This window comes from Crinia signifera, chromosome 7 (genome assembly GCF_055691185.1).
Source record: "Crinia signifera chromosome 7, ASM5569118v1, whole genome shotgun sequence".
In the NCBI taxonomy this organism is placed as follows: domain Eukaryota; kingdom Metazoa; phylum Chordata; class Amphibia; order Anura; family Myobatrachidae; genus Crinia; species Crinia signifera.
The window spans coordinates 136,238-149,769 of NC_139223.1; the positions used below are offsets into that span (position 1 = coordinate 136,238).

General features: G+C 41.4%; 1 protein-coding gene across 4 annotated transcripts in view; it reads right to left on the bottom strand.

Annotated features, from left to right (window-relative positions):
• TGFB1I1 (transforming growth factor beta 1 induced transcript 1) overlaps positions 1–13,532 on the bottom strand; it is a 148,661-nt gene that overhangs the window by 121,226 nt on the left and 13,903 nt on the right. For all 4 annotated transcript variants that reach the window (XM_083152177.1, XM_083152175.1, XM_083152176.1 and 1 more), the window contains exon 2: positions 13,494–13,532. In XM_083152177.1, the coding sequence (XP_083008303.1) occupies positions 13,494–13,506 (13 nt within the window). In that variant the 5' untranslated portion in view covers positions 13,507–13,532. The remainder of the gene's footprint in view (positions 1–13,493) is intronic.

The window sequence follows — 13,532 nt, forward strand, 5'->3', positions numbered from 1 at the left end:
AATCGGCAGCCCAGATACTACATAAGTACCGAAAATTCAAAGTAACCACCATTGAAACTGGGTCAAGAACATCCTTTTAGGCCAATACAAAAGACTGCGCAGAAATTGTACAAATGACAACACCTTTTTGGAACAGAGTGAAAGTATGACACAGAATTTCCTACAGTAAGGTTATAAAGAAGAAACACTTCGCAATCAGTTAACAACCGTCACCAATTTGAACCGTCATGAAACCATCAAATATAAAAATAAACAACAAACCAACAATGGAGACATCATTTTTATCACCCAATTCAATAGTAATCATCACATCTTTGAAAATATCCTCAAAAATAATTGGTCCATTTTACATTTAGATGATGATCTCAAACCACTATTATCAGATAAACCAAAAATAATCTATAAAAAAGCAAAAAACCTTCGCCAGGAACTTGTCACAAGCTTCGTCAAACCCATTCCGCAAAAACGGGAAAAAGTAACAAAAGGCTTTCACTGTTGTCTTAATTGCAAAGCTTGTAAAAATCAAAAGAACACCTCAACCAAACCCATAATACCTATATCACAAAAAAAGAATATAACATCAAAGAATACATCTCTTGTGAATTAGGAGGAGTCATATATCTCCTATATTGCCCTTGTGGTCAACAATATATTGGTCAAACCAATTTTTTTTGGTGACTCGACCATGCAGCCCATTTTTCTTCAAATGCCTCCTTATTATGAATCTTGAAACAACCACACCAGGTTTTTTTTTCTGAGTCCTGTAATGCAGCTGAAGTTATATTTGGATTTTTCATGCATCCTGAATAAATTTTCCTGGCAGTTGTGGCTGAAATTTTTGTTGGTCTACCGCAGTGGTTCCCAACCCTGGTCCTCAAGTACCCCCAACAGTGCACATTTTCCAGGTCACCCAGCAGGTGCACTCATTATTCAGACACATTTTAAAAGATACACAGGTGCAGCTAATTATGTCACTTGTGATTCTGTTTGGAGACCTGGAAAATGTGCACTGTTGGGGGTACTTGAGGACCAGGGTTGGGAACCACTGGTCTACCTGAACGTGATTTGGTTTTCACAGAATCCCTAATTTTTCACTTCTTAATTAGAGTTTGAACACTGCTGATTGGCATTCTCGATTGTTTGGATATCTTTTTATATGCCTTTCCTGTTTTAAACAGTTCAATTACCTTTTCCCGCAGACCCTTTGACAATTATCTTGCTTTCCCCATGACTCAGAATCCAGACACATCAGCGCAGCACTGGATGAAAGATGCAAGGGTCTTTCAGGAGACTAGAAACTCACTGACCTTTTATACACACACTGATTACGAGCAAACAGATCACAGGTGAAGATAGTTACCTTTACTAGCCATTCTTGTGTGCATGTTATCAGGCCAAAATCTCCAGGGTATAGAAACTTTTGATCAAGGTCATTTGGGTAAGTTCTGTTGTCATTATAAATTAAAAAGAGTAAACACAGTTGTTTGCCAATAAATGACTTCACCCAACCAACAACCATGAGTAAAAGAAAAGTTTGTGAGTTATCATTCACATTCTCTGACAAATGGCCAGAGACTCACAAATTCTGCTTGGGTATGTAACTTTATGAGCACAACTTTATGTATATTAGGGCGGAGTGAAAAAAATGTAAATTGAGATATTCAAAATTGGAAAAGTTGTGACTTGACCTGAATAAGAAACGTGAAAAAGCATTTTGATCTGATTCAACATCTTCTGTTCTGGCAGATTTAAAGTTTAGAGTTTTGCCCTAGTGCAAAGTTACTGACTTTGGCGGGAGAAAAAAATCCCTGATCACTAACCCATTTTCATGGTCACAATTGTGAATATTGTGTGTTTTCTCCTGAATATGTTTTTGAGAGGATGCTCTATAATTGAAGTGACCAAGAAAAAAACGTGGGGCAAAAAAATCAGGGTAAATCCCTTTTGTTTGCCCTTAATAGAATAATGCACACATGTGTCTTCTAATGTCCAATGTTTTTACTGAATGCTGCAGTAAGATCTGTTATTTAGGTACAGTATTTTATACATATTTTATACACTTCTGTTTATGGTCTTTAAATTGTCGCAGTTTATTTTAAACATGAACTTGTCTGAAAAATAGTTTGCAACCCCTATACTGGGAACATGATTGGGCTACATTAGAGCATATAAATATGCAAAAGATAAGCCAATATATTAACAGATAAATACGTTAAAGTGCATTATGCTGTAATAAACAATACTAATATTTAGAAAAATAAAAATCCAGAAAATTGATTCAATGGTTGGCACATGGTTAGATGATTGGCACATGGTTAGATGATTGGCACATGGTTTTGTCCATCTAAGAAGGATTTTGTCAGAAATAATGAACCAAAATAAGGCCCACTGTTATTGATAAGACAAAACACATACAGCACTCACAGTGCTCCAAAAACTGCTAAAAATAGTAAGGTTTTTTAAAAAAATTATAGATGTAAAAACAGTGCAGGTTTTTATTTTTTTATACTTGATTGGCATTACTATCGCAAAACATTCCTAAACGCATATAAGGTTGTGGAAAATATAATCAGCTTTACTCCATATGTGCTATTGTCCTGTTATATAGAAGGTTGGTAGGACATTATTAGTGAAAAGGTAATGAGGCTTTTCTGTGAACTGTTGTATCACTGCCTTTTGGTCCTTATTCAAACCTGATCGCAGGAAAATTTGTTCTCAAAAAGGGAAAAATATGCAGGGCTATTTTTCAGCAGGCTCCAGCAGGAACTGAGGCCCTTATTCTAGTTCACTCTTTCTGACAAAATATTTCTTAGATGGACAAAACCATGTGCACTGCAGGTGAGGCAGGTGTTACTTGTGCAGAGATAATTAGATTTGGGTGGGGTTTTACACCTGCCTCACCTGCAGTGCACATGGTTTTGTCCATCTAAGAAGGATTTTGTCAGAAAGAGTGAACTAGAATAAGGGCCACAGTTCCTGCTGGAGCCTGCTGAAAAATAGCCCTGAAAATATGCTACAAACATATAACACGTGCAGATAGTTAGATTTGGGTGGGGTGTGTTGAAACTGAAATCGAAATTGCAGTGTAAAAATAACGCAGCCAGTATCTACCCTGCACAGAAACAAAATAACTCACCCAAATCTAACGCTCTCTGCACAGGTTACATCTGCCCCACCTGCAGCATGGTTTTGTCTATTTTGAGAACAAATCTGCGATCAGATCTGAATAAGGGCCATTATGCAGTGTTATATATCACACAGTGTCACTGAAAATCCATTTAGAATATTTGTGCTTCTTCTATTATAAGATTATAAAAAGATTATCTAGAAGTAATGAAGAGGTAAGTATTGTATATACACGCTATCTTATATCTAATATAGAACACACTTTTTGTGATTATTTGTAATAGGCAGTATCAGATAGAAGCACTAGCAGCACCAGGGCCAGTTTATAATGGGGGCACAAGGGGTCAGTGCCCCTGGGCCCCCCTCTAGCTAGGGGCCCCCTATGGTTGGCATGTATTTTTCAAAAAAAAAAAAATATATATATATATATTTTTTTTTTAGCTAAAGGTTTTGTGCATGGGAGTGGGGTAGTGCTGCAGCTTCACCTATCTGCCAATGTGACAATGATTAATGGTGCTGAGCATCGGGAGCCAAGTGTGCAGTGCATTACTGGGAGTTGACTAAGTCCCATGACACTTTGCCCCAGAGGGCAGAGGCTGAGACGTTTGTGCTGAGCTCTGATTGGTGGAGCTCATTACATGCTTCTCAGGCCCATGGATAACAGCAGCAACAGCCTAGTCATGGGAGGGTTTTTAATCAGAGGCAGCACTGGGACTGTGAGGTCTCCTACAGAGTAAGGTGCAGAGGGACAAACACAGGCTTTTCATGCGGTATGTATGTATGTATGTATGTGTATATATATATATATATATATATATATATATATATATATATCCCCTGAAGTTACCCATTGACCAAGTTTATACTGCCTTTACTCTGTGTTTTGACAGTGTAATATTCCCCCATGCAGTTTGCGGCCAGTAATGACAAGTGCAAGGGGGCCCCCCTGTCTAACGTGCCCCGGGCCCCCCGAAGGCGTAATCTGGCACTGAGCAGCACTGCAGTGTCAGAGATATTAGTTAAGCATCAGTTGGGTTACAATACAGTATTTGTGGAGGGGAGAACGGGGATCGGGGAGGTCAGCGTGTGGGGGGAATTAACTAAGAGGTGAGATCTACTTCACATGTGTTGTGGCTATGGGCAACCAATCAGAATCTACTTCTTATTTATTTAGTACCCTTTAGAATACAGTACACAGAAAGAAGAGATGTTGATCGCACAGGAAAGTAGTATAGATATGAGTTTAAGTAGACCCCTTAAATAATTAATCTGAAATGGTTAAATATGATGAATAAGGGCGTGCCACCACTGGGCATGGGTTTAGAGCTAACAAGGAATTTTTTCAAAGATAGAAAAAAAGAAAGTATGCCTCTTTGTGGTGCACCAAATTAAGGATACATAAGATATAACTTTTATTTAATTCTAAATAAAAACAGACACAATACATATACAGACAGACATATACAAATATATAAAAAGGATAATAAAATCCTCACAACGTGGGACCCCCTGTCCGAAAATAGTTACAAATGAACTTTATTGGTACATATTAAATTGCTTTGATCAGTGTGTTTTAACTGTAGTAACACTTTATTGATAGATTCCTCAGATATGCGACATAGAGGTGAGAGTCCCTTAATTGGCAAAAAGGGAAAAATAGTTTAATTGTAGAGCTGTGCTGTCTCCTGCGGTATCCAGAAATACATGAATTCGTGCATCTACAAATAATTAGCACACATATCTCTCTGGAGTGTACACCTATAATTTGGCATGCATATAAGACCTTAATTTAGCGGCTTTCAGAATTGTGCCGTAGTCAATGTGTACATAACAGTTGATGATTTCTAGTCGGTCAGTCAGGCTCTCCTGGGCATTTAGTATGTAATTACAAGTTGCTCTCTATATAGTGGAGTGGTCTGACATTTAAGACGTAGCGTTCTTAATGCGCAAATGATTTATTAATTAGCACATATATACACTGGAGCGATGCACCTAAGATTAGTGTGCATCTATTTTAATATAAGACCGATCTAGGAGTAAGATGTACTTGCTGTAGGTATTTATAAAGAAATGGACGGCACTAGAAGATATTACCGCGCTCACCACATATATGAAGTGGTTTTTCTAGGTCTATGCAGCAGTGGTGTCAGTGGAAAATATCGTATAGTTACAGATTGCCTCATGTGTAGAGGGGCAAACTGCTTGCTATACTTTTATGCTCACGGGCAGCACGCTATTAGGGCAACAGGGTGCCGTATCATAAATCAGCTCAATAGGGAATAGAGATACGTGGTGCAGCCGGCGTGTACCACGCGTCTATGCCGGATAAACCCGCAAGTACGGGGAGCCGCTTACATAGTCGCTGAGGAAAAAATAGATTAATTTTACAGATCAAAATGCATTGTATGTGGGGAAGGGGATCAGGGGGTGAAGCCACGAAGTGTACGGTCAGCGTACGCTTCGCCAAGGAGCTTCGTCAGGACCCCTTGGCGAAGCGTACGCTGACCGTACACTTCGTGGCTTCACCCCCTGATCCCCTTCCCCACATACAATGCATTTTGATCTGTAAAATTAATCTATTTTTTCCTCAGCGACTAAGTAAGCGGCTCCCCGTACTTGCGGGTTTATCCGGCATAGACGCGTGGTACACGCCGGCTGCACCACGTATCTCTATTCCCTATTGAGCTGATTTATGATACGGCACCCTGTTGTCCTAATAGCGTGCTGCCCGTGAGCATAAAAGTATAGCAAGCAGTTTGCCCCTCTACACATGAGGCAATCTGTAACTATACGATATTTTCCACTGACACCACTGCTGCATAGACCTAGAAAAAACACTTCATATATGTGGTGAGCGCGGTAATATCTTCTAGTGCCGTCCATTTCTTTATAAATACCTACAGCAAGTACATCTTACTCCTAGATCGGTCTTATATCAAAATAGATGCACACTAATCTTAGGTGCATCGCTCCAGTGTATATATGTGCTAATTAATAAATCATTTGCGCATTAAGAACGCTACGTCTTAAATGTCAGACCACTCCACTATATAGAGAGCAACTTGTAATTACATACTAAATGCCCAGGAGAGCCTGACTGACCGACTAGAAATCATCAACTGTTATGTACACATTGACTACGGCACAATTCTGAAAGCCGCTAAATTAAGGTCTTATATGCATGCCAAATTATAGGTGTACACTCCAGAGAGATATGTGTGCTAATTATTTGTAGATGCACGAATTCATGTATTTCTGGATACCGCAGGAGACAGCACAGCTCTACAATTAAACTATTTTTCCCTTTTTGCCAATTAAGGGACTCTCACCTCTATGTCGCATATCTGAGGAATCTATCAATAAAGTGTTACTACAGTTAAAACACACTGATCAAAGCAATTTAATATGTACCAATAAAGTTCATTTGTAACTATTTTCGGACAGGGGGTCCCACGTTGTGAGGATTTTATTATCCTTTTTATATATTTGTATATGTCTGTCTGTATATGTATTGTGTCTGTTTTTATTTCGCCTAATTTTATTTAGAATTAAATAAAAGTTATATCTTATGTATCCTTAATTTGGTGCACCACAAAGAGGCATACTTTCTTTTTTTCTATCTTTGAAAAAATTCCTTGTTTGCCCTTTAGAATACAGTACACAGGATCTGATTGATTGCCCATAGCAACATCACATGTGAAGTAGAATTCACATCTTAGTAAATTTCCCCCTCTGAGTCTACAGCTGCAGGAGGTGGTAGTTACTGTGCCGCGTCCTGTGTGAAGAGGAGAACGGTGAGCACTGCAGGGAGCAGTGTATGAGGGAGTTTGTGGGAGAGGGCGAATGCCTGAGTCACTACATGCGCCACGTGTGGGAGGAGTTTATATAGTCGTTTCACAGTAGCTTCATCATTAAGCATAAGGGGGGGGGGGGGGTCTAACTGGTATCTGTTAATTTGGTTCAATTGACCAATCAAAGGCTCGCCTCTACATAATACCTTATAATACAAATTTATTACGGCAAAATGATCCACACACACACACACACACACACACACATATATATTTGGGAGGATGGAGGGTGCATGGGCCTAAGAAGCATATGATGAGCTCCACCAAACAGAGCTCAGCAAGAGCCACTTGACCTCTGACTTCGTGCAAAGTCTCATGGGTCTTCGTTGACTCCCTAGTGCATGGGTCTTCAAACTGTGGCCCTCCAGATGTTGTGAAACTACAAATCCCAGCATGCCTTGCCTACAGTTTTGCTATAAGGGAGTGTTAAAACTGTGGCCAGGCATGCTGGGATTTGTAGTTTCACAACATCTGGAGGGCCACAGTTTGAAGACACATGCCCTAGTGCAGGGCTGGGCAACTGCGGCCCTCCAGATGTTGATGAACTACACATCCCAGCATGCCTTGCATCAGTTTCAGCATGGCCACATAGCAAAACTAATGCAAAGCATCCTGGGATGTGTAGTTCATCAACATCTGGATTGCCCAGCCCTGCCCTAGTGCATTGCACACTTGGCTCCCGATGCTCAGCACCATTATTCATTGTCACATTGGCAGATAGGAGAAGCTGCAGCACTAAAAACCAAATGCAATGAATTAACCGTAGTTGATTAAGAGCACTAGTTATGTGCTGTCCGCCCAAAGCAGCTGCTTCTGGGAATAGTCAGTTCCCTTAAAGGCAACAAAGAATAAAAAAGGGGAGAAAGCAGCGCTAGCAAAAATTCCATATATCCAAATATGAAGAATAATAAAATTTAATAACAATTAAAAATCACACAAACATACATATAAAATCAATAAATGAGAAACCACAAAGGTGGTTAAATGTTATGGACCCAATATAATATTTAGTATAGTCACCACTTGAAATTCATAAGACCTGCACTGCTCCGTTTAAGAGTCCTTTGAGTCACTTATGGTATCCTGATTGTCACTTACGGCCTTTTTCCCGATGGCAGAAGATGCAAATTAGCGAACCGGGGAGCATCACTACTGTGTGTGGTCAGGTATACATGATGGAATGAATGAGCAGGTAAAGTGGGTCTTCTGGTGAGAATAAAGGATCTTATCCAGGCTGGGTCCAAACTGCACCAACGCGTTTCGCAGTACCAACTGAATGCTTTATCAAGGTGTCTCTCATTGATGGTGGAATCCATTTTTATCGGTAAACAATGAAATAATTCCCCTTCACATTTAACCTTCTATGAACGTGATGTGTACACCTAAAGAGTTTTTTATATAAGAAACTGTCATTTTTTTAGTTATACAGTATGTAAGATTGATTACATAACTCGGAAGTAATTCGGACATAATCAGTCAAACGGACTTTTATATCGCAATTTTTATGTATATTGATAGCATAACTAAAATGTGCATTTATATATGGTATATATGGTATTTATTATTGTTTATTATACTGTCTCCGAGTAAGTCTTCTGAATTTAATAGAGCAAATACAAATACATCAATGAGATGGTGGAATCCACTTTTATACCCTATCTCATTGATGTATTTGTATTTGCTCTATTAAATTCAGAAGACTTACTCGGAGACAGTATAATAAACAATAATAAATACCATATATACCATATATAAATGCACATTTTAGTTATGCTATCAATATACATAAAAATTGCGATATAAAAGTCCGTTTGACTGATTATGTCCGAATTACTTCCGAGTTATGTGCTTAATCAATCTTACATACTGTATAACTAAAAAAATGACAGTTTCTTATATAAAAAACTCTTTAGGTGTACACATCACGTTCATAGAAGGTTAAATGTGAAGGGGAATTATTTCATTGTTTACCGATAAAAATGGATTCCACCATCAATGAGAGACACCTTGATAAAGCAGTCAGTTGGTACTGCGTTGGTGCAGTTTGGACCCAGTCTGGATAAGATCCTTTATTCTTACCAGAAGACCCACTTTACCTGCTCATTCATCTGGTCCCAGCTTCATTCTCTTGGTAGAAGATTAAGGTTTGTGGAGCGCTCAAAAAGATTAATAATATGAATTAATTTGAAATGATCACCACCAATTGGACTCTGGTCCTCATCCCAAATACCCCCTTGAACCAGCTACTCCTCCCGTCCCCCCACGGACTACCCCATTTCACTCCATCTGGAGCCCCCTTACTGGATTTACAAATTTGGGTCACCACCTGCCCAATCTTTGGAGACTTATCCGAGAAGTGAGGTATTCCATCTTTTGCCCACCAGTGGATCAGAACCAAGGTCTCCAGCAGGATATACGGACACCCCAATACCAGCTCAATCCGGATTACTCCAATCCCCTTTGTAAACTGTGGGAACCACCATTATCCCTCGGGAGGAGAGTACACTTTTGGAACAAGCGGGACTCACTTAAGTATCCATTGTCCTTTCTAAGTGGTTTACTGTATGTTACTGAGTACAACACAATAGTGCAATATTAATTTTTATCTATTAATATTTTTTAACATTGTATTATTATATTATGTGAATAATTAAATGAATTTGTACCTTCATGTAATACCCACTTGATCATTTAAAATAAATTCATATTATTAATCTTTTTGAGCGCTCCACAAACCTTTTTCTTTTTGCATATGGTGTTGTTAGGGGACTGAACCCCCCCCTCTGTGTGAGCAGCCCACCCAAAATAGCCAACCTCCCAAGCGCCTTTATCACCTGTCGTGATTCTCGTGTCCTTTTTGTCATTCTCTTAGAAGTCCTGTGCCCATTCCATCATGGATACCTGACCACACACAGTAGTGAGGCTCCACGGGTTGGCTAATATGCATCTTCTGCCATCGGGAAAAAGGCCATAAGTGAAAACCAGGATACCATAAGCGACTCAAAGGACTCTTAATTGGACTATCATTGGATCAGTGCAGCATACCCCAACATGGCACTCTCCAGGAGGGAAACATTTCTCTGCTTCTGCACTTACTCTTAATTTACGATTGCCAGCACCTGTGGGGTAACACCTTTCATATCAATTAACCTGTTTAAAACCGGTGCTGGCAATCATACATTACCAGGGAAGCTCAGGAGCAGAGCATTGTGTCCTCCTGGAGAGGGGCATGCTGGGAGGTATGGATAATGTAGGATTGCCAGCACCTGTGAGGAGCTAGGTAACTGATAAGAAAGGTGTCACCACAGGTGCTGAAATCATACATTACCAGGGAAGCCCAGGAGCAGAGCATTGTGTCCTCCTGGAGAGGGGCATGCTGGGAGGTATGGATAATGTAGGATTGCCAGCACCTGTGATGAGCTAGGTAACTGATAAGAAAGGTGTCACCACAGGTGATGGCAATCATACATTACCAGGGAAGCCCAGGAACAGAGCATTGTGTCCTCCTGGAGAGGGGCATGCTGGGAGGTATGGATAATGTAGGATTGCCAGCACCTGTGAGGAGCTAGGTAACTGATAAGAAAGGTGTCACCACAGGTGCTGAAATCATACATTACCAGGGAAGCCCAGGAGCAGAGCATTGTGTCCTCCTGGAGAGGGGCATGCTGGGAGGTATGGATAATGTATGATTGCCATCACCTGTGAGGAGCTAGGTAACTGATAAGAAAGGTGTCACCACAGGTGCTGGTAATCCTACATTACCAGGGAAGCTCAGGAACAGAGCATTGTGTCCTCCTGGAGAGGGGTATGCTGGGAGGTATGGATAATGTAGGATTGCCAGCACCTGAGGGGAGCTAGGTAACTGATAAGAAAGGTGTCACCACAGGTGCTGGCAATCCTACATTACCAGGGAAGCCCAGGAACAGAGCATTGTGTCTTCCTGTAGAGGGTATGCTGGGCGGTATGGATAATGTATGATTGCCAGCACCTGTGATGAGCTAGGTAACTGATAAGAAAGGTGTCACCACAGGTGCTGGCAATCATACATTACCAGGGAAGCCCAGGAGCAGAGCATTGTGTCCTCCTGTAGAGGGTATGCTGGGCGGTATGGATAATGTATGATTGCCAGCACCTGTGGGGAGCTAGGTAACTGATAAGAAAGGTGTCACCACAGGTGCTGGCAATCATACATTACCAGGGAAGCCCAGGAGCAGAGCATTGTGTCCTCCTGGAGAGGGGCATGCTGGGCGGTATGGATAATGTATGATTGCCAGCACCTGTGATGAGCTAGGTAACTGATAAGAAAGGTGTCACCACAGGTGCTGGCAATCCTACATTACCAGGGAAGCCCAGGAGCAGAGCATTGTGTCCTCCTGGAGAGGGGCATGCTGGGAGGTATGGATAATGTATGATTGCCAGCACCTGTGGGGAGCTAGGTAACTGATAAGAAAGGTGTCACCACAGGTGCTGGCAATCATACATTACCAGGGAAGTCCAGGAACAGAGCATTGTGTCCTCCTGGAGAGGGGCATGCTGGGAGGTATGGATAATGTATGATTGCCAGCACCTGTGATGAGCTAGGTAACTGATAAGAAAGGTGTCACCATAGGTGCTGGCAATCCTACATTACCAGGGAAGCCCAGGAACAGAGCATTGTGTCCTCCTGGAGAGGGGCATGCTGGGAGGTATGGATAATGTATGATTGCCAGCACCTGTGGGGAGCTTGGTAACTGATAAGAAAGGTGTCACCACAGGTGCTGGCAATCATACCTGACCAGGGAGGTCCAGGAACAGAGCATTGTGTCCTCCTGGAGAGGGGCATGCTGGGAGGTATGGATAATGTAGGATTGCCAGCACCTGTGGGGAGCTGGGTAACTGATAAGAAAGGTGTCACCACAGGTGCTGGCAATCCTACATTACCAGGGAAGCCCAGGAACAGAGCATTGTGTCCTCCTGGAGAGGGGCATGCTGGGAGGTATGGATAATGTATGATTGCCAGCACCTGTGGGGAGCTAGGTAACTGATAAGAAAGGTGTCACCACAGGTGCTGGCAGTCATACGTTACCAGGGAAGCCCAGGAACAGAGCACTGTGTCTCCCCTAGAGAGGGTCATGTTGAGAGGCATGGTGCAGGTCTTATGAATTTCAAGTAGTGACTATACTAAATATTATATTGGGTCCATAACATTAAACCACCTTTATGGTTTCTCATTTATTGATTTTATATGTATATTGTGTGATTTTTGTGTTATAAAATATTATTATTCTTCATTGATGTATTTGGCTATATGAAATTTTTGCTAGCGCTGCTTTTTCTCCTTTTTTACTGCAGCACTACCCCACTCCCATGCATAAAACCTATACTATACGTTTTTTTTGTTTTTGTTTTTTTGAAACGACATGCGAACCACAGGGGACCCCTAGATAGAGGGGATCCAGTGATACTGACCCCCTGAGCCCCCTCCCTTAATCTAGCCCTGCATGCAAGTGTACGGTTTGCTTTTGCTGCTGCACTTGAGCACTGTGCACTATTACCCAATTTGTCATCTATTATGACCCCAAAGTCCTTCTCTACAGCAGAATTCCCTATAATATCTCCATTTAGCCTATAAGTAGCCTGTTCATTTTTGTTCCCATAATGAATTACTTTACATTTATCAACGTTAAACTGCATTTACCATCTTTCCGCCCACCGTTCTAGTTTAATTAAGTTACTTTCTAGTGTATCCACATCCTCTCCTGAGAGAATTTCCTTACTCAATTTCAGGTCATGCACAAATATTGCAATGTTACTCACTATGCCACTTCCAATATCATTAATTCATATATTTTGTTTGATAATGACATAACTATGCTGTACTGCAGGTGGTGCTGATGTAACAGGTGCAGAGAACGTTAGATTTGGGTGGAGTTTGTACAGTTCGCTATATTGCAGTGTAAAAATAAAGCTGCCAGTATTTGCCCTGCCAAGAAACAAAATAACACCCAAATCTAACTCTCTGCACCTGTTAAATCTGCTCCATGGACCTGCATTGCAGCTTGTCCAATAGCAAATTAAATATGCATTGCAAGCCAACCTTAATCACCCCAAATATACAGATGGAGCGTCTCACACGCACGCGCATCCCAGTCAGTTGGTCTCCGCTTCAGGGAGATGAGCAGTGTTATGGGGTGCGAGGAGGTGGGGGCAAGTGTTGGGGACTGGTGGCGAGGCAGCGGGGACCTGGGGGAAGCTCCATCACAATGGGGCACGTGAGTGTCTCGTGCGCCCACAGCTGGCGGGGCCTGGTGGCTGGCGATGGAATCAACAGCCCCTGAAAGCATGAGCTGCGCTCCATCTGTACACACAGATTCAGACAGTATGATAAGGTACAATACAAATGTATTCTGTGTACAATAGGGTTATTCGGATTCAGCATTGCGTGTAGACCAGAATAAGGCCCAATATGCACTAACTGGAAGGTATTATAGGCAACGTGAAACATATTATCCCATTTATTGTATCAATAATACTGACCTAAATCTTCCATGGTGCATCGCCACACAGAGCGCAGAT